The following is a 22,820-nucleotide window of genomic DNA, read 5'->3' as shown; positions in this document are numbered from 1 at the left end:
CGTCTTGAAAGTTCTTGATCTATTTTATCAGATGATCAGTTTTGGCCTTAATTTTGTTTTATATAATTTTATTTTCTGTGATGCACCTTTGTGTCTAGGAAGAAATAATGATTCTATTTTTTGGACCTTGAACCATTTATTTATATTATTATAGGTTCATAACTTGCTCGTGGTTTCAAACATCTTTCTTAAATCTTTCCTGCATATTTCTCCCGTGCATTTTTAGGTATAAAATCGACAAAAAATATTCCGCCACGAACTCTACTTTCCTTAAAACGGAATGTCCTCCTGTTTTCCAAATAAGGTCAGCTAGGATTTACTTGGAATACGTCCCTTAAAAAGATTCCATCGCGCGATCCAAACAGCACTATTAATTTAGAGATGTCAAAAATAGCAAGCTTAGGTTCTGCCGTCGCGATCTATTCCAAACGGGATATGTTCTGAACGTCATTTTATATCGTGCACTTGAAATAAGAATGAGAGCTGTCATTAGAATGCACAATCATCTGTTTCACTTTCTCTACCCTTACGATTAAAGTGATCACTTTATCTATCCTTACAGTTAAAGAACGGCTTAGGCTACTCATTCAAACCTCTTAAAATGTCAATTTAACATATATGCTATAAAATCTAATAATTCGTAGGACAAATATACACAAAAAAATTAAACCTGTTTTTAAATATACAATAAAACAGGAGCGCACTAAACACGTCTATAAATTTGGTTTGGTTGAAATTTGAAACAGATGTTTACGTATAACTTTGTATTAATAATACTAATATTATTTCATTTGACAGCTCGCGTTAAAAAGTTATTACCCAGTGAAATGACTGTGTGATTAAATACAGTTGTGGACATAATAATAGTCGTGTGATCAGTGCAATTTTGGTGAGTTTCCGGTTGCCTCATTGGCTGCCATGTTTGTGTTGCAGTTTTGTTTCTGAAGAAGTCAACATTTTATTTTCTCCACTCTCCACTTTGAAACATTTATTCATATTTATTTATTTATTTAGTTCATAATTTGCTCGTGGTTGCTAACATCTTCCTTAAGTCTTTTCTGCTTATTTTTCCCGTGGCATTTTTAGGAATATAATCGACAAAAAATATTCCGCCCCGTAGTTGCTTTTCTCGAGACGCATTAGCTACAAGGAATCCCATTATAGTGAAGTTTAAAACGTCAAAGCTTACCTTTTACGTAATCTTGCACCCCCTTTTCTGATATATTTGCACCGACATCAGTAACGATGAACGCAGTTGGAAGTTCTCCAGCTAGAAGATCGGGTTTTCCCACAACTGCTACCTCCTTTATTCCAGGATATTCTAGTAAAAGTGCTTCTAGTTCAGCTGGGGCAACCTGCATACATCAATTCCCATTGTAAAGACAAACGTTACCTACTTCTTATATTATGACGATCGATACTTACTTGGAAACCTTTGTATTTTATCAATTCTTTAAGCCTATCTACTATGTAGAAGTATTCTTCTGTGTCGTAATAAGCCATGTCGCCGGTATGGAGCCAACCGTCTCGGTCAATTGTATCTTCTGTTGCTTTGGCATTTCCCATATATCCCTTCATTACAGTATCGCCTTTAATGCACAATTCGCCGGTTCGATTCGGGCCTAGAGGCTCTTGAGTGACTATATCAACAATTTTTGCATCTACAAATGGTAAAAGTTTTCCAACTGAGGAATACTTAACACAACCCAATGGAGTACTAATCGAAACAATAGTTCCTTCCGTTAATCCGTATCCTGATCGCATCTCTTGAATTTGAAACCTGCAGGTATATATAAGAAAACACATTTTATCTAGGTACTGGTCACCTTTGCTTTGCTTGCACAACTATCTGCTTGGAAGTAGGTGCAGCACCATACACAACTTCGTTTAGCTTTGACAAACTGCGGTCGTTCAAAGTCTCTTTCTTTGCAAGTGATATAAGAATTGATGGAACTACACAGAGGCTTTTTACTTGAAACTTCTCGAGAAACTTTAGCAACAAATCTTCCTTGTAACTCTCCATTATAAAAACATGTAAGCCCATAATAAGGTACCCTAATAATATAGAAAACCCGTAACCATGAAAAAACGGCAAATAGTTGATTACAGCGTCTCCTGGTCTGAGGTCCCTTCCAAACATACACTGCGGATCCCTAAAATAATATCAGTATAATAATTTGGGATGTAGGTATGTTGTGTAGCTCACACGAATTGATTATATCTAATCATCATGTTCTTCTCGGTCAACATAACACCTTTGGGAAATCCTGTGGTACCCGAAGAGCACAAGACAAGAGAAACATGTTTATTTCTATCAAGTTCCGACAAAGCATACATTTCAAGAGAGCAATTTTCATTAGAAAATCGTTCAATGAAGTTGTTTAACGTTTCTGAGTGTTCTGTATCCGTACAGCCGTCTAAAGTTATAATTTTTTTAATAAATGGTAGCTTTTGCTTCAATTTCACAATCTTTGGCAACGATCGTTTTGAACAAAATACAATTTGGGGTTTTGATATCATGAAGACGTGGATAATTTCACCTGAAGCACCATATAAAAATAGAGCATCTATCAGATGTGCAACTTACGGTCTGTGTAATTAGGATTGACAGGAGCGACAGTAATACCCACGTACCATGCGGCAAGGACCGGTTGCATGTAGTATATGCTGTTCTCACTGAATACGGATAGCATTGTACCGACGCCAAATCCATTTCTTGTCAAGCACGTAGCTAGTCGACACGTTGTTTTTAGTAGTTCCCTGTAGGAAATAGAACGCCCCAATTCTAGGTCGGTCTAAAAAAGGTACACCAAATGAAATTCTACTCAGATCATTTTCATTATAATTTAAACTGGTGATTATGGTATGGTTTATAGTTCGTGTTTTGGACCCAAACATGCATATACATTTAACAAGCTATTCATTTTATTTACATCAGTAGGCAATTAACCGACGGAATTCCGTCATGGCGGGCAATTGACCAGTAAGAAAGCCATCAAGTGGTGCTGTTTCGACGTGAAAATGGGAGGATACCACATGGACATGTAGTAAAATAAATTGATTAAATTGTTCTCATTGACTTACCATACAAGCTGATAGGTTTTCAAATTTTTTTAATTCGTTAAAGAAATGTTGTCCTATACTACCATTTCCTAAGGGCTGCGTAGGTTTTGGTCCACTCAAGATACGCTTCTCCATGGCGAAACGAGTTATTCTTCGTCACTATCTTAAACGATTATGGCTAGGAATTACTTGTTTCGGAATTGCTATATTAATATGTTGTTTATTACCCGCCGATATACGCAATAATAGTGATATCAATTATCAAGTCCGTTGCCTCATCGGCCAAGCTAAAATCATGATTTACGCTATCCCTATAGGGAAAAGTCCATATATATGCTTAAGTTAGAATGATATTGTATCTAAAAAACATAACATGGAAGTCAGGGACCTCAGAGTACAAGACAATCATTGCTCCTACCTCTCTATAAAATAAGGTTTCCTTCTGTTTTGGTATTAGATAACTAGGTGTTTTATAGATAAGGATTGTGAATGGGAAAGAGTCCTTTAAACTATATATCTAACACCGTGTTCTCTTCGGGATTTTTTATTACAAGGCAGTTTTCTAAATCAGAATTCGTCTTTTATTAATATTTTAATATCCGAGCAAAATGTTTTTAAGGCTAGCGTAGGTACCAACCATGTTAATAACATCAACGAAATTAGGTACGAAAAATGAAGCAGCGTACTTTAAATAGTTAAGTAAAAGACATTATCGTAGACGACGTATTTTATAAAGAACAATGAATAGTTTAAATTTACCTTAGAATCTGACCACAAATATGAAAGATAGCGCTGCACATGTGCAATCCATTTTTGACGTGCTACTTCAATTTCAGTTTATAAGAAGAATTTTATTTCAATGCTTTTCTAAATAAGAAAGTTGGAACTGCGCATGCGCAAACCTAAATTTTGAAACTGGCGTTTGATTTTCCTTTATTCCAAGTACCTATGTATCAAATTTCGTTTAAATTCTTCTATAAATAAAAAAGTTGGCACAGCGCTTGGGCAAAATAAAATTTTGAAACTGGCGTTAGAATACAATTCGGTTTATAAATGGTCGAGATGCGAAAAGGGCACCTGTGAATTTTGAATTGATAAAAGCTATGCCCAGATTGAATTTCATGCAATTCAGTTCATAACTAACGGAGGTGTCAAAACGATCGGACATTTCTAACCAAAGTTATCGTTCACACGGGCAGATAGAGGGACAGACAGACACAGGAACAGACGGACAGACCCACAGACAGACGACAGACAGCAATACAAAATTATAAACTATCTCTAGGAGCGTTCACAAACGGCAAAAAGTGTAAAATTATGGAGAATGTAAAAAATGGTCATTTTGGTTTTTTTTACAATCACTATTTTTGCAATAAACGCAGAAAAAATTCCTTCCTTGGTGCAAGCCTCGCCACCGTAACGAAGATAAAAAACTAGTAGCGTCTCAACGAACGCCGGACAGACCGACAAAGTGGCCACAATAGCGCATTTTATTTTTATTTTTGTGGAAATGTGCTAAAAAATGATTTGATAATTGGCATTGTATATTGAAAGTGAAAGTGGCAACATAAATTCAATCTGAATATTATATTTACAATTTTTTAGTATTATTGCATGGTTTTTACTTTTTTAACTTAGCGCACTATTATACACCGGTGCCTACAGTGGCGGAGCGAGGGGGGGGCGGACTGCACTTGCACTTTCACTTTTTGAAGGGCGGCAGCATCTTACCCAAGTAGTTCACAGAAAGCTTATAGAATTCTAATATCTAATTAATCTAAATCTAATTAGGTTGGAGAGACATTAATGATTAATGTTGAACTATAATCTCACTATAGTTTTCGCCTCCTCCCATCAACCCCCCAGGGGCGACAATTTTCTACGACAACGTCTGCTAATAATTTAGCAATCCACTTCATGATACCTACAACACTTACTACAGGATGTTTAGTAATGAAATCTACGTTACCAATTTTGATTTTTCTTACATATCCTCGGCCTGAATAACATCCATCGCACAATTGCTTGTGATTTATATATTTATTTATTTATTTTTATTTATTTATTTATTTATTAGACCTCTCTTGTTCTGGGCCCTCAACAAGCTTGCACATTCGCCGTTATTTATTTCTTTTTCGTTGCGTGGATTCCGCTTAATAGATAGAAAATTGATCAACGCCGATTTGTCAACAAACTGAATTTGAGTGGGGGAAATTTTTTGATTAGTGGAAAAAGATTCAGGTAACGCGAAGGAGCCCGAAGGGAAAATGGTTTTCGGGGAACATTTGCACGTAGACTCCTTAGCGCAGAGATTTGTTCTTTTTTTACAAAATTCGAAGATAAACCCTCGTGGGGTCAAGTAAAAGAAACCTTGACAGGGCCTGTGGGGAACCAAATAACTGTTTAGACAAAAAAACAACGGATAAGGTGTTCTGTTTTAAGTGTATTTTAATAGGACTGGGGAAGGTTAATTTTGAATTAGTTGGATTATTTCTTATTGTCATAATAGAGTTTTAGTTCATTAATTTACTCCCACGTAAGTACAAATTTGTGACAGCGCCTTAGGGGTAAGCATATTAAATTTTCAACATGATTATGTCAAAATCCATGTAATTTATTTATTTATTTATTATCCCTCTCTTGTTCTGAGCCCTCAACAGGCTCGCGCCCAATTACAGAGTGACCCGCATAATGCTTTTTAGAGGTGCCTCTGCAGAAGGTCTTAAGTTGTTCTATACTACTCCGGTATTTACCTTACGAATTAGGAAAACTTCTTGTTTGGTCACACGAACGCTGACAATCCGATTTCCTAAGCATGCTCTACACTGCTTACATCACCCCAAAAACTAAACCCAACGGGTGAAACTGCCCGCGACGATATCACGAACTCTTCATTTATTGGGCCAGGTTTTATTTTTTACTTTATATGCCTTTACACGGTGAGTGTGAAGCGGGATGTGATGAGGGAATTGAAACTCACTTCTTTCGCGTCGACAGACTAACTTTTCGGTCTACTACGAACGCACGGGTAAGGGTGGAACTCAGGATCGATTGGCTACGGAAACTGGTATCTGAGAGATGAAGTGGAAACCACTCCAATTAGTACAAATTTCTCCAAAATTATTCCAATGTATACTCGATAAAAATATATATAAAGTAAAATCATTGAATAATAAATCTTATTATTCAATGGTAAAATACAAAATAGGGAAGCAAAAGGCAATAATTAATCCTTTTAGCGAAGTTAATAAATTAAATGATGCCCGGTGGCCGTAACTATAACTTTGAAGGCAAATGCATTTATTTATTTATTTTGTAAAAAATAAAGTTTTCTAACAAAACCACACGGCATTTATTGTATAATTATGTATATCCATCCATCTTTCAGTTGTACTTATTTTGAAATTTGCATTTTTTTTAAACCAAACAGGCAGATTGCAGATAAGTACAAAGAGGTAGTACAATTTCACAAAGCATCTTACTAAAGATATGAAATAGGTATAATAGATATAAGTGCGAATGATAATTTGAATAGAATTCTAAATTTATTTTTACTGAATAAGAGCTGTTTTGTTTAAGAACTCAACGTGTAACTTAATGAATTAATAAGAATTTAAATAAGTTGAACTATAGATCTTGTTCTTCCGCTGTAGGATGTCAGTAATAATACATCAAGGGGCGCCGGTCCATTCATCAACCTCGCTGACACTATGACATATGGAGAGCACTGCCACGGGACCGTATCAAATATCTTTAGTTATTATCCCGAATTTTCTTTGCCGATTGTTTTCTATTTCTTATTTTGCCTAGTCAAAAGTTATGTGCTTTTCACATGAATTGAGAAGCGTTACTGGAAATTCGTACTTGAATTTTATTATGTATTTAATTAAAAAAACTGTAACAATCCTTTAAGAAGGAAATGAAGTAAAGGGTATAGGAAATAGCTTCTTATCTGTATACATATATAATGAACCAATCTTTATTTGTAATTAGAAAATTAAATTAATTTCGTGTTCAAACTAATTCAAGACAGCAGAACTACCAAGTAGGATAGGATTAAGGGTTTATATTTTCAAGTCTAAAAAACGGCAATACAATAATCCAAGGTTTATAAAAATCGCTCCCACTAATACACGCCATTTGTAAATTACATCAGTGCCTCTAGTGTTAATCTGAATCGCGAATAATTTCCCTTGGTGCGACATCCGTAATGATCTCATCTATATCGGTTCCCAGAGATTACCTAGGGCGAATGCGGTTTGCTCTGTTCGGTTGGATTTTCGAAAATGGAAGTTTTAGTACCTCGGGTTGGTAATTGACTCAGCTTGATACCCCAACATTTGAAAATGAAGATAAGAATAAAAGAAAATAATTTTCCCTAAAGGTCTTTCTTGCTGTATGCAATGGAATGAAAAATCTCGATGTTGACTTTAAATTAATAAATTAGGAGATTCCGTAGCCTCGATCAACTTCCGAAAATTCCAAAGAATTAACCACACAAATTTCCACTTACACCTGACAATTTTTGGGCACCAAACGAAATATTTGACATAAAATACTCTATCTGGATCGCACAATGGATTCGAATAAATACACAGTTAATTACTTGGCAATGTCAAAAGTTTATTCAGAAACACACGAAAGAATTAGAACAAAATCCCTGAAAGAAACAAAAGTTTACAAAGCTTGTTTTGCCATAATACCCCGCAATCGAGTGATCGACAATTGAAATCAGAAAACTTAAAATTACATACTTAGTGTTTGTCTGAATACCCCATATCATCTGGTCGTATAAGATTTGCCGGAGACGGATTTAAAACTTAAAACTAGCATCTTGTAGAGGGAAAAAAGTAGTCATAATAATGTGTCATTTATTTTAAAACATCTTTTTAAATAACGTAGGCAAAATATATACACGATTTTGCAAAATTTCGTTTTATTCCGGATATCTCCAAAAGCTGTGGGAATTTTTCCAGTTTCGAAACTGGATTTTTTTAAGCATCAAAATACGCAACTTTGCCCAATTTAAACTACCTACCTATCTCTTACAGTTCCCGAGATCCCCATGGTGGCCCTCGAATTTGAATCAGCCTGTATAGCCTTTTTATTTTGTTACCAGTAGTCGGGTAGGACTTAAACCTCTCAAGTTTGCACGATCTTAATGATTTCATTGAAAAATTTATATTTATACATCTAAATGATGAGCGATCTTGATTAAAGGTAAGCAAAATAAATTACGTACAAAAAAATTGTCTAAACAAAATTCTCATTTCACGCTAATTTGCCTCCTTTGCCCACTTTTAAAATAGAGCCAACCGTTTGCAAGGACCTAGCAATTAAACTTAAAATAACATATTTTACGAAATAGTTTGTAGAATCCATGTTAATGAAATAAATGTATAATATATAATGCCTTTAAGATCATATATCGAATACAATACCAGAAAAGGTAGACGTAGACACATGCCTTATAAAATATCTGGCGCTTTTAAACAATCTCTTTATATTTCTATAATATAGCACAATCTTTCTATTTTCATAAGTTCGGTAACGGGTAGTAAACAAATGTCCGTTCGTACTAACAATAATTTTGATACCTACCAGAAAATTTACTTTTTTTTGCAAATTCTCGTTTCGGCAACCCATCATTTCGTATAAATGTCATGAAAGACTGAAACTTCATAATTTATATGTTATTTCAGCATAAAAGTTTGACATTGTAGACTCCATGTGCGTTGGCAATGACAGCGTATAAAAAAGTCCTCGTTGCCAACGAGAGAAATAGTATATTATTCAACGAGTGAGAAAGTTGGCAATTATTCACGAAGATAAGATTTGCGCCACGAGTCGAAGACGAGTGGCGTAAATTATCTGAGTGAATAATGCCTTTCTCACGAGTTAAATACTATACTTTTTCTACTTGTATTCAATAATTACAGTAATAATAACATTATCCATAATGGTTTTATTATGTCATCAAACAATTGACAAAATCAGCAATGTACGTAAAATACGGAGACGTTAGAATTATATCGTCGCCACTGCTCATCATAATTGCACTACTGTCCATTTTCACGTAATTTTCACAAAACTGATTTCTCGTAATTTGTTTGATTGACATTAATGTTTGACAACTGAATTTATCGCGATCCGAGATCTTGATTTTTGCTACACACGTTTCCAAGGCAACCCTACAATGTGACCTGAAGAGTAATGACAAACTCGGAATACGATTGGCTGACAACAGTTGAATAATGAAAACACATTGAATAATAGATAACTTTCACAATTAAAAACGCATCAGTATTCTACCTATTATTTAATATGAGTAGAAAAAAGTATTTTTTATACGTACGTCGAATGTGACATTTCGCTGATCAAACTCAAACAACGAAGCATTGTTTCATTGCTAGGAGCAGAGAAGCGGAAAAGAGGTAGAGAAAGTTTACTTCTCTGCCGCTGATGATGACAACCTTGCTATTGAAACGCGTGCGATATTTTAATATGAATATTGTGGTTTATTGTTCAAAGGCTACAGGGTTCCAGTTACAAAGGGTTACCAGTTTTCCATTTCAAAGTGAATTACAAATTTTTTTCTTCCTACAAAAAGAAAATATAAAGTTTTTAGTGTATCTAGTGTTAAATATAACCGTTTTTCAATTTTAGCGAGATAAGCAGACTTGACTTTCACAATGTGTATGTAGCTGAAGTAGCTAAGTGTGGGAAATGTGATATTTGATAGTCATATTATTATAAAGTATTACGCTCATTATGCGCGCAGTAGGTACTCAGATAGGCTTCATTATTTGCTCCGCAGGAATATTTTGTTTCACTTAGGAATAGGGTTTTTAGAGAGGTTGAAAGGATTTGATCTCATTACTAGAAGTCTCTGCGAGCTTCGTACTGCCTTTGGGAAATCCCGTTTTTCCGATACCCCCGTTCTCGTGGAAACTTCTGGAAGTCTTTTTTGCAGTAGACACAATTGTTTTTTACGTCATTCGTAGTACTAGCTATATTGTTCCATTATACACAGTACTTCAAGTACATCCTTATCGTTTACATGTAGCGGGAGGGGAGATTAATCCTAAGGGAGTCAACGATCATATCTGGAGGAGGTACTTTCTAAATAAAATTAGGGGGTACTTTAGTATTGTGTGGGTGTGTGATAGAAATATTTTGTTTAATGTTCAAACGATAATTTTGAATTTGTTACTTTGTAAAACTCCTCAGATATCAAATTTCGTAGAAATAGTATTTTAAATTGTTATAAATAACCGGTCAAGGACATCGCCTAGGTATGTGCGTTTCAGGGTAAACCGAATATGTTCGAAGTTTTCCGATGAGACACGATATGATACTGTCAAAGTAAAAATTAACAATAATCGCCTAAAAAATGTCAAAAAAGCAAACCTACTCTTGTTTGTGGATATATACAAGATACTGAAGGGTATTTAAGGCTTGCCGTACTACCCACTCGGTTGCTATAGAACCTACTCTTTATGCGGTGTGTTTACACAACTTTAATTTACCATCAGATTCGCTTGCCCACGACAGTGCCTCCTGTTCGTGACCATCCATTTTACATTGAAAGCATAGGGCTAATAGCAGTCCATGTCTAAGATGTGCGAACGAAAACAAGAATTTATACACGTGTAAAAAACTGATTTTAATTTTGTAATAACGCACAGAAATTTTAAAAATATATGCATGAAGTTAAAACACATTTTTTGTGATAACCGCCACACATTTTAATTATTGATATAGCAACATGCAATCTACTTGATCAGTAAAAATAAATTATTCAAATTCAGGTAGTCCAGTCGGTAAAGAAAGCAACCCGCCTTGCAAGTACTTCCTCAATCTTTTGAATCCATTAGATACAAGTGGTTAAGCCACCACCGCGATTGGCTGAAGCTAAGCTGTAGGTATAAGATCCGAGTAATAAGAGGTATGTGGACTGCTGATAAAGTTGTGAAGAAATATCGTGGTCGATGCAAAAAAGAGAAAGAAGTGAAGAGTGAAGTCTTATGGTGCCTTTTTTTTTTACAAAAATCAGGATCGCGCGTTTATTTCAAAGTGCAGGGCAAACCGAAATGGATAGGACAAAATTAGTATAAGATAAATTGTATAGGACTAAATTTCTCACACAGAAACTGGTGATTGCATATATCCCATAAGAACTGCAACAGTGGTAGTTTATCTCAAACTTAAAGAAATGACAAATGGTACAACTATTTTTAGCGCGGTTTTTAAAAAAAGTAGCGCGTATACCTACAGGGTACCCTCTATGTATAGAATATAGTATACAGGGTGTTACACGACCGTTCGAAAAAAAAAAATCGGGTTGTAGAGGGCATCAAAACAAGCACTTTTTCCAAATAAACCGAGGGTCCAACGTGTTTCGTTTGGGAGCCACCCCCCAAAGAGTGTTGAAATCTGCATTTCTTCTTTAATTTTTTTCTCAGCAACCATAAGAGTTACAAAGTCGGGTGGCATGTCTTTGAATAGGTTTTTGGGTATGCTCTTTCCGATTTTGCAATTTTTTTTTCAAAATTCCTACCCCTAAAGGGCGCACCCCTAAACTAGGGTGCAAAAAAAAATTCTGATTTCGACGAAATTTGGTATCTGGGGTTTTTTAACATGAAAATCACGAATCTGAAATTAGTTTTTGAAAATTCGAAAAAAAAAGTTCCACTGCAATTCTTGGCGGGACAACGAAAATAGAGATAATTCCACGAAATTTGTTGTGTACATACTAAACGAGTTAAGGAACAAAACAGTTTTTTAAAATAACTTTTCAAACAAAAGTTATACTCATTTGAATGTTGGTCCTTCGGGTCGCGAAGTGTCCCAAGCCTACTAGTAAGCCATAATTTCGCATGTGTTGGTTGACAATGTCGCAAAAACAAAAGATTAACGGTTTGAGTCGATATTTTGTTATTTGGAATTAATTCGGTCATTAAATGATTAAAAAATTCGATGTATCGATTAAAACACCTACCAAGGTACATAAAAGCGCTGATTTGTCCTTAAAAGGAGCGTGTTCTTTTGGAAGTTATTTTTCAACCTAAGATTATGAAAATTTTTGATCATAGTGAAAAAGTATCATACGGAAAGTGATTTGACTTTTTCCCCTACCTTATTTAGATAATAAATAATCGATCAGGGCTTTAAGATACCTTGGTAGGTGTTTTAATCGATACATCGAATTTTTTAATCATTTAATGACCGAATTAATTCCAAATAACAAAATATCGACTCAAACCGTTAATCTTTTGTTTTTGCGACATTGTCAACCAACACATGCGAAATTATGGCTTACTAGTAGGCTTGGGACACTTCGCGACCCGAAGGACCAACATTCAAATGAGTATAACTTTTGTTTGAAAAGTTATTTTAAAAAACTGTTCGACAGTTTTGTTCCTTAACTCGTTTAGTATGTACACAACAAATTTCGTGGAATTATCTCTATTTTCGTTGTCCCGCCAAGAATTGCAGTGGAACTTTTTTTTTCGAATTTTCAAAAACTAATTTCAGATTCGTGATTTTCATGTTAAAAAACCCCCAGATACCAAATTTCGTCGAAATCAGAATTTTTTTTTGCACCCTAGTTTAGGGGTGCGCCCTTTAGGGGTAGGAATTTTGAAAAAAAAATTGCAAAATCGGAAAGAGCATACCCAAAAACCTATTCAAAGACATGCCACCCGACTTTGTAACTCTTATGGTTGCTGAGAAAAAAATTAAAGAAGAAATGCAGATTTCAACACTCTTGGGTGGCTCCCAAACGAAACACGTTGGACCCTCGATTTATTTGGAAAAAGTGCTTGTTTTGATGCCCTCTACAACCCGATTTTTTTTTTTCGAACGGTCGTGTAACACCCTGTATATCTCGGTAAATATCGAATGTATACAAAATTTGTCTATATGAAAGTTGTTTAACATTTTATTTGCCATAATAAGGCAGCATTCAGTTATTTTTTTCAGAAAACAAATGAGTAACGACAAACAGTTGAATTTTTTAAATGGCAGTGCATCTATCCATTGGGTTCATTTGATAGAGATTTTTTTTCTCTTTTCGATGATATAACATGCCATTTCCATTATTCAAGAAAATGTTTCAAAAAATTTATTATAATTACCTAGATCATGTAATCCAGATCTCCTACATCAAAGTAAAACAAATGAACGTGTACGTTTCTTACTATCTTGAAAACAAAACGAAATTAGCAGTAAAATGGTTTTCATCGCAATGAATGTTCAAAATATTCACCATTAACTGCAAGGAAGTGGCATAATCTATCGCAAAAAGCTTGAAATAAAAATTAATTTCTTCTACACGGGTGCCAACGTGGTACGTCATTGAAAAGAAAAAAAATCTCTATCAATGAGCCTAATAAAAGTGTGTATTGCGATTTAAATAAATTCAATTGTTTTTCGTTATTCATTTGTTTTCTGAAACAAAAACAATGAAATGCTGCCTTATTATGGGAAATAAATTGTTAAACAACTTGCATGTTATAGAAAAATGTTGTATACAGTCGATATTTACCGCGATATATACTATATTCCATACATAATAGGCACTCTGTACATATTTCACTTTCGCTGTTCGGTCGGACGGTCTGTCGGGCGGTCGGTTTTTTAGGTTTTTTAAGTATAACTCTCGACGGAATCATCGGAGGAAGCTCGGGTTTGAAGCATTAACTTTGTGTCACAATTCTGTCCATGCAAATTATATTTCAGCGCTAATAAAACCTCGATCCGTCTCACACTCGACGCATTGAATACTTTCCAACTTGTTTTTTTTTTAAATATTTAGTTTGAGCTAGGAAGCTGTTCTGTCAACAATTTGGCACCTGTTTTTATTATTCTCGCAGTTTTATTTAAATTATTTTTTGGCCAGTCCACCCCAATTTGATTTTCTAGTCATTTCCGTGAAGAGAATTTTGATGGATTTGATACGATTAGGATATTCATGTGGAGGGCGCATATCAAGTTGATTACCTACCTATAGTGACTGTAGCGGGAATTGTAGGAATAAAGCCCCATTCAGATAGGTGGTAGTGCGGTGCCGTTGCCTTATTGTGCAAGTCATCTGCACTGCACATGTCATTGTGAATTGTCATATGGGTATGCGTATTTCAAACTTTTATACAAAGGCACCGCACCGCAACAGCACTGTACTACCACCTATCTTAATGGGGCTTAAAAGATACACCAAAATTACAAATTAGATACGTAATGCGGTTCGTTTCGGAAAGATAATTCTGTGTAAGTATATTCAGGCTATTTAAGTTGTTAAATACACCATTCGTCAAATTTATATATAGAGCAAATATATCCTTTTGGGCGTGTACGGCGGATTGGGTTACAACTTACAAGTTCAAAAGATGCGAAACAACACAGAAGTATCAATAAATTAAACAAATATAGCAAACGAGCTCCTGGGTATGGCTATAGCATGTGCAAAACCAAATTTTAAACCTGATGTTAGTTTTGCTTTTATTTAAAGTGTATGTATATGAATGAAATTTCATTTGAATGCCTCCATAAATAAGCTGCGCATGCGCAAAACCAAATTTTGAAACTGATGTTAAATTTTCTTTTATTGCAAGTGGTTATGTACCAAATTTCATTTAAATCCCCCTATAAATCAGAAAGTTGGCACTGCGCATACGCAAAACGAAATTTTGAAACTGGCGTAAAATTTGGTTTTATTCCAAGTGCCTATGTATCAAATTTTATTTAGTTGCCTCCATAAATAAGGAAGTTGGCACTGCGCATGCGCAAAACCAAATTTTGAAACTGGCGTTAAATTTACTTTTATTCCAAGTGGCTATGTATCAAATTTTATTTAAATCCCTCCATAAATAAGAAAGTTGGCACTGCGCATGCACGAAACCAAATTTTGAAACTGGCGTTAAATTTGCTTTTATTCCAAGTGGTTATGTACCAAATTTCATTTAAATCCCCCTATAAATCAGAAAGTTGGCACTGCGCATGCGCAAAACGAAATTTTGAAACTGGCGTAAAATTTGGTTTTATTTCAAGTGCCTACGTATCAAATATTATTTAAATCCCTCCATAAATAAGAAAGTTGCCACTGCGCATGTGCAAAACCAAATTTTGAAACTGGCGTTAAATTTGGTTTTATTCCAAGTGGCTATGTATCAAATTTCATTTAAATCCTTCATAAATAAGAAAGTTTGCAATTCGGTCTGTAAATGGTCGAGATGCGCAAAGGGCACTGTGAATGCTGATCGATTAGGTTCAACTTTTTAAATTGTGTTTTATATGGCTAAAGCTATGCGCATATTGAATTTCATGCAATTCGGTTCATAACTAACGGAGATGTCAAAAGGGCCTACTTTATTTTTTGGGCTACATTGCCAATTCACGAACTCCGATCTACAAATTTGATAAAGAATCCACCTACAAAATTTCATCGTAATCGGTCCATTCGTTTATGAGTTATCGTGCTAACGGACGGACGGACGGACGGACGGACAGACACAACAAAATTATAAACTCGCTAGGAGCTCGTTAATAAAGTATAGTCAGATTTCGGTGTCGAAATCATCTCGTTGACTATTTATGAAATAATTACCTATTGACTTTAGAGGACTGTATATAGTACAAAAACAAATCCATATAAATAGCTATACCGCTATTCCTCTTCAGTTAGTGCCTAACGCAAAATAATGTAATTAACACTGCACGACAAAAGGAAATGAGAAAGTTGCGCTAAACTTTATTTAATTAGACATGCCGCCGAAAATATGGCATATTCAGAACAACACTCAACTATGCCAATGATCTTATTAACTAGACTCGCCTTCTGTTACACGGGCATTCTGGTCCCTAACCAGCCATGTCTAGTCGTTCCGCACAACGCCCATTTCCGCTGGACCATTGCTTGTTGGCAATCTTTGCCGTACACATGCACGAAGGTAATCTAATATAATAGACGATACACGAGTTATTTTAAATTTTGTTGAAAATTACTAAACGGTGCGGGTAATAAACATTAAATGACTTTATTTTTGCGACTCTGAATAATAACACTCGTCATGTTGGAAGCATCTGGAGAAATGTTGACAGATATTAAAATTCGTTTTTCATGTGCCACAATACTTATATAACTGAACCACAAGTCCAAGTGTTGTGTTGCGCCCAAAGTACCTAATTGCTTGATTTGCCCTCGGGACTGGTGTGATCTGGCAGTGCGATTCTGGTTTTCATTTTATATAGGCACAAGGAGGGAGATTTTGGTACTCAAAACTATAATGAATTATTTGGGTTAGGCACATCCCTTTCTTCCGTAATACTCAAAGTAACTCATAATGTGGTATCTTCAATTAGTGAATCCAACACTAGTAAGGCTTTATCGACGCTTGACAGAAGGTAGGCACTTCTCACACCCTTCTTTTTCAAATAGTTTAAAATTTGGGGCAATTTTCTACCGCACGCGCAAAATTTATAAAATCGGCTGCTCTATACTCAATTTACGCCCCTAAAGTAACTTTTGTTTTATAAACAATTTTGCATTACTACAACGGGAGCTTGCTAGAGCGCTTAAATTTTTTGCGCAGTTTTAGGTATTGAGTCAAATTACAAGGTCAATCATTCCAAAATTTTAGTAAATTTGGATTTTTAAAAAGTCAGTAGGTTTGTAATAAAGTGAGTGGTCATTTTTCTATGTGTAACTGGTTTGTGTGCCCATGATGACCGTTTAATGGCTTAAGGAAGTTACTGGTGTAACTTACTTAATGGGTTTGCGTGCCCAAAACAGCTAAGTAAAAATTACGCCCAATTATCTCACTTAAAATCCATGGAAAGCGATGAATTTGCAAAAAAACGGTGAATTGAATAATGGACTTCAGACGCGTCCATCCTAACGAATCCAATTCGCTCACCATTATAAATGGCCGGGTTAACTAATTAGCGCCATGTTGTAGGTTTTGTTGCTGAATAAAGAAGGGTAGAGACGGATACAGGGAAGAGAGAATAAAGTATTCGGTTTTGGGCTGTCAGAGAGCTCATTCATTTTTGGGACCAACGTCGCAGTTCAAAATTTAGTATTTTTTTAAATTTCTACGATTAACCATCGATTGGGAAGCTATACGTTTTTTGGGCTAGTTGCAAAGGAGGTTTTTACACTCGATATTATACCATAAAATTATTACAGCTCAAGTACAACCATATTTAGCTGAATGATTGCAATTTCGCACTAGTGTGCACAACTTAAATCTCAGACGTAGAGGTTCCTGTATTAACTACACCTATGCACACTACTGCCTTTTTTCCAACGATCGTTTTCTTATAACGTTTGTAAAGTGTATAACTCACTTCCATATTCCATCCAATTCTCCTCAATTGTTACTTTTAGAGCACATGTAAAAGCACCACTACAGCAGGGTTTTGTGTAAATACTATTTTCACTTTTTTGTATAACTGCATTCATGGACTCCCAACTTTGTTTGTTTAGGATTGGCATCATCATTGTCTTATTACTACTTAAAAATGTCAAGTTAAGCTTTGTATGGTACTACATGGAAGAACAGCGTTTTGTGCGTTGAATGTAGTCCCTTTCCCTGATTTAAGGTTTTTTAAATATTTCTTCAATTCGTCAATCTGAATCAGTTTCTGTAAATTTACTCAGTAAAGAAGAACCATTTTGTTTAAGAGATTACACATTTAAACATCTGATTATATCGCTTTGGTGTACAATTAATACTCTCTAAATCAACTCGGTTATATATGGATTGTGCATCGCCTTGAATTTAGTAGGAGTTTAAAAATATAAAAAGCATCCTTCCGCTACACACTCGGGTTCAATTTCAATTAGCAAATTTCCATTTCCTGGAATCCTAATTAGAACACAAGTCAGTATTTCCAAGGTTGGACGACTAGAAGGTAGTTTAGTTAGGCGGTAATGTGTGTTTTTATATTCATCAATGTAGATCGTGTCCTTCAAAGATTTTGATTAGTGATATTTTCAGTTTGGACCGCGAAAGATACAGATATTCTTGAATGATTCAATGTAATTATATTGTATCCGTTTGCTATTGAAAAATTAAAATTTTTCTATTGTACATAAAATTCGTGCAGGGAGTAGGTTAGAAGTTCCATTTTTCAGCTCAATAAGTTTTTCAATGAAGAGATTTATGCTTCTGACGGCTGTAGAGTGTAGACTGTAGGGGAAGGTTGAAATCGACGATAGATGAAAACTATTTACCAGGTACTCGAAAACGTAAGGGATTAGTTTTTTGTCTTAAATTCAAATTGAGAAGAATAAGTCCAATTTTACTGAGCAAAGTGCACTAACATAAATAAAATTTTGTATGCACCTCAGGCATTACTCGATATTTAATCCTCGGGCGACTTACAATCTGTCGCCCTCGGCATAAATATCGCCTTAATGCCATTGATGCATAAATAACTAAAAGACGGCCAGCCCTCGGTTAAATAAGATTACTGAAAGTTGTATAGTTTTGCAATGCAAAATCGTTTAACTCGAAGATTAACGCGTTGATGTCTTCCAAAATATGGGAAAATATGGAAAAACGTCTTATGACAAAATTAATTACAAAGCGCGTCGACCGATGTACTATTTGCCAAAATGTTCTAAATTGCACTTTTCTCAGTATTTCTGTTCATCAGTTTATGGATCTGTACGCTCTAGAATAATAAGTCAACGTTTGCTACCGCAGATATGAATTAGTTTATAATTCATTAATTAATGCCAATAAAATTGGTCAAATTGCAACTACGCCTACATCCTTTAATATAATGCTAAATAGTGCCAGTAAACACTTCTATATTAGATTTAAATTGAACAACTAAACTTAAGCGTCCAAATTACCGCCCTAACAATCGCAAGCAGCGGCGTCGGGCGCGTCGTTTACGGTTGGCTGCGTCGTCGCGCATGGTTGGGTACACGTAGCAGATGGTACTTCTTCAAACGTTGCTGTCACCGCGAGCCGTCACACTCGCTGACCGTATATACAAATAACGAAAAACATCAGACAAGAAGTTAACTAGAAGAAGAGATTTTGTAATTTCGCTGACATCAGCGGTGGTTATTTTTGGCGGGGTTATATTTCCTAAAACCATAAAATCGAAATGGTTGCCTTAAAGTGTAAACATTCCACCTCATTGAACTGGACAATAATGCAAATTTAAAGAAATATAATTAGAATAAGTTATATTTACTTTGGCGATGTTGCAAACGTGGGTAAGTACTATATGTATACGATCCCGTCATGCCGAATTTGCATCTCAGACTCATTTGTCTTGGAATGCCCTGTCTACGCATTTGAAATTAATTATTCAAAAAATTAAAGTACAACTACGTGGAAAGTGACAGTGAAATGTAGATGTTAAATATTTGCACAAACGTGACCATTCACGTAATGAGCTTAAAATTTGAAATTTTATTAATAGGTAAAATGGACGTCATTTCGTTGGAAAAGTTGGCCCACCTTTCGAATGAATGTTTTACCTGTGTACACAGAAATCAGGAAGTTATAAGAAGGTGGGGTACACCCACGCTTGCTTCCTACCCATATATTAAAAATTATCAAAGTCCTCGTTTGAGATCGAAGGAACTTCAGCGCATTTTTGTGTGGCAGATCAGTATTCTATTAGCCACTTTCGACTCAACCATCAATAACAGATCTTGTCAAAGGCTACTACATTCACTAACCGCTTCCCACTTTCCGCGTGCACCCGCAATTCGCTTTTAAAGTTTTGACTCCACCATCAGTAAGATCGTGTCGGGGGCTACCACATTCCCTTTGACGGTACCCCCTTCCGACGTCCCGTTCACCCGCAATTCGCGTTTGAAGATTTGACTCCGCCATCAGGAAGATCGTGTCGGGGGCTACCATATTCCCTTTGACGGTACCCCCTTCCGACGTCCAGTTCACCCGCAATTCGCGTTTGAAGATTTGACTCCACCATCAGTAAGATCGTGTCGCGGACTACCACATTCTCTTTGACGGTACCCACTTCCGACGTCCCGTTCAGCCGCAATTCGCGATTGAAGATTTGACTCCACTATCAGGAAGATCGTGTCGGGGGCTACCACATTCCCTTTGGCGTCGCGGTTGAAGATTTGACTACACCATCAGTAAGATCGTGTCGCAGGCTACCACATTCCCTTTGACGGTACCCACTTCCGACGTCCCGTTCACTCGCAATTCACTTCTATTGGCGGCACGAGAAAGAGAGACAGCGATTCGAGATTTACGAAACGTTAAAACGCGTGAGTTCGCAACGGAAGGTAAAAGGCGCCCGAAGTTGACTACTTCTCGAAGACGCGCGCGCGCGCCTCGCAAAAGGTCGTTAATTTCGCCCCTATGACAAAAAACAAAATTCCGCCACGCAGGAGTTGTGCGCGTTTACAACATCTTTCCGACGACACCAATTTGAAAAGAATCGGACCAAAACTGTAGTAGAAGATAGGAAAAAACTGAAAAACCTTCACGTTAGTATACTACGCTCGAGGATGACGCCCAGATGTCGCCAACCCCACATCATGTAGCCATGTCCCTAAGGTTGACAAATTTCACGGCCCCGTAGATACACGTACACCCGTTGCCTTTCTACAAGAGTTCTTCTACGCGCCCACATTTGCTGCCAGCCACCCAGCCAGCCAGCCGGCCAGCCAGCCAGCCAGCCAGCCAGCCAAAGTGAGATTAAAAGCTACTTTTTACAAATAAATTTGCAAAAATGCGCTAAAAATGGAATGTCGGTTAGGTACTAAGACACTACTGGCTTTGAATTGTCGGGATCTAATTTTTTGTTTGCCTTCAATAGTTTCCAGTGTTACTCACTACTCTCTGTTCCATACAATTACGAAGTCTCAATGATACTCATTACTCCCAGTCCTGCATTACGTCCTGTTCTGGTAGCTTTACAGAACGTTGTACCGAAAGTTCAGCAAGGAAGAAGAACTGAAGGGGGATGGTGTACCTATGCGGAACTTAAAAAAATATAGTCCTTGAACTGCACTGTACCTTTAGCGCAGCTTTTACAAAAAGAGAAACAAATTAGGTAGCTTTCTAATGACGTACCACATAACCTATGTTGCCATTTAAAAAATTCAAGATGGCGGTCGACCTCAAAAATAATGTGTCAAAATGTCAAAAAGTCAAAAGTAACGTAACAAAAGACTGTTTATTGCTAAATTGATAGGATTAATTGAACTGTGTGCATTTTAGAAGCAATTGTAAGATTTATCAAGTTTACATTTTAAAAAAAACTTTATCCTCAAAATATGTGAAATAATTTCAAATGGAACCGTTGTAATTTTCATATCTGTATATCTCAAACGGTTTCAGCGGGAGACTTCTATTTTCCATATTTAATAGCGACCCTGTATAGCTACCTCTTTACTCTAAATTTATGTATCCTGAAGAAATAGGTATGAAACTTAAGGGACTTTCTTTATTCCAAACATAAAGAAGACGCCAGGGGCGAATTTAGAAATTTGCCACCTAACAAATGCAACACTTGTACCTATACATTCGTTTTAACGAGTTCGTTTTGTCAAAAGTCACTTTGATTGCCATCAGAAGGAGTATCGAAGAGATTATAATTAGTATTAGATATTAGGCATTAGTATAGATAACTACACTTCCAATGTCTTTCTCTGGTGTTCTAGCCAACGAGGTATAGTCATACCCAGGGCCATACCTCATCTTCTATTTTACAATTAAACATTAGGTATATAATTTATGTAACGGTAATGTACCTACTTATAAGGAAACTGCTGTAATATGATAGATAAATATTTTATTTGTTACTCAGTTGTAACGCCTGATGGCTCGCCAGTCAACTTCTCCTATCGCCAGTAAAAACTCACTTACCTGGCTAATAATGTAAAATACTATATTTGCGCCAATTAACATAAACTAATTACATTAACTACATTATTTTTTCTGAATTATTCTTCCCTTTTTAGAGGAATTTTTCGTCCCTTTATTTGTCCATCCGTCTGTTCCTCGTCTAACTCGAGAACGATGTCAATAACCTTCGCTATTGAATATGAACCGTGTTTCCGAATACAAGCTGATCCAAAATATTCCCCTACCTACAGAAAATCGTATTCGATTCTTCGTATTTTGTTTCTATTATTCCATTCATCCATTTTTCCTCTGCTTCCCCTTCCTCCAATGATTCTCTTCTGATTCCATCCGTTGCTTTTTCTATTTCTTACATATATGATCAATAAATATCTTCCGCTTTCAGTTCATATAGCCTGCATTATCATGCTTTTTCTCTCCACATCTCCATTCCTCTCCTCGTTTCCGCATCCGAATCTTGCTATTAGTTTAATGTTTTTCTTTCTCTCCTTTAGATATTTCGTGATATTTGTTTGTCTCTTTTTGTAAGTTCTTCTTCCATCCTTTCAATCACATGTTCTACCCTTCATGGTATTCTAATGAATGGTCTCATCGAAATATGAGTATATTATTCAACGAGTGAGAAAGTTGGCAATTATTCACGAAGATAAAATTTGCGCCACGAGTCGAAGACGAATGGCGTAATTTATCTGAGTGAATAATGCCTTACTCACGAGTTAAATACTATACTTTTTCTACTTGTATTCAATAATTACAGTAATAATAACATTGTCGTCCGTAATCGTGAATTTCCTGGGGTATTATACGTTATCCGGAGCAGTATCCGGGGTAAAAATTAATTTTATCTCTCATTGTATTCTAATTAAAGGTCTCATCGAAAGGAAC

The 22,820-nt window shown here is 35.9% G+C and overlaps 1 protein-coding gene across 1 annotated transcript; it reads right to left on the bottom strand.

Annotated features, from left to right (window-relative positions):
* Nucleotides 1–734: 734 nt before the first annotated feature.
* On the bottom strand, nt 735–3,276 carry LOC116160665 (luciferin 4-monooxygenase-like). The gene is made up of 7 exons (XM_031473929.1): nt 3,085–3,276; nt 2,588–2,795; nt 2,207–2,540; nt 1,827–2,153; nt 1,426–1,780; nt 1,190–1,355; nt 735–1,143 (listed from the first exon to the last, which is right to left on the bottom strand). Exons 1-7 carry the CDS (start codon nt 3,196–3,198, stop codon nt 1,016–1,018), a joined length of 1,632 nt encoding a protein of 543 aa, XP_031329789.1. The 5' UTR covers nt 3,199–3,276; the 3' UTR covers nt 735–1,015.
* Nucleotides 3,277–22,820: the final 19,544 nt, after the last annotated feature.

Source organism: Photinus pyralis, unplaced genomic scaffold (genome assembly GCF_008802855.1).
Source record: "Photinus pyralis isolate 1611_PpyrPB1 unplaced genomic scaffold, Ppyr1.3 Ppyr1.4_LG1, whole genome shotgun sequence".
Taxonomy (NCBI): Eukaryota; Metazoa; Arthropoda; class Insecta; order Coleoptera; family Lampyridae; genus Photinus; species Photinus pyralis.
Note: the sequence above shows the minus strand (reverse complement) of the source record. Positions and strands in the feature narration are given on the sequence as shown.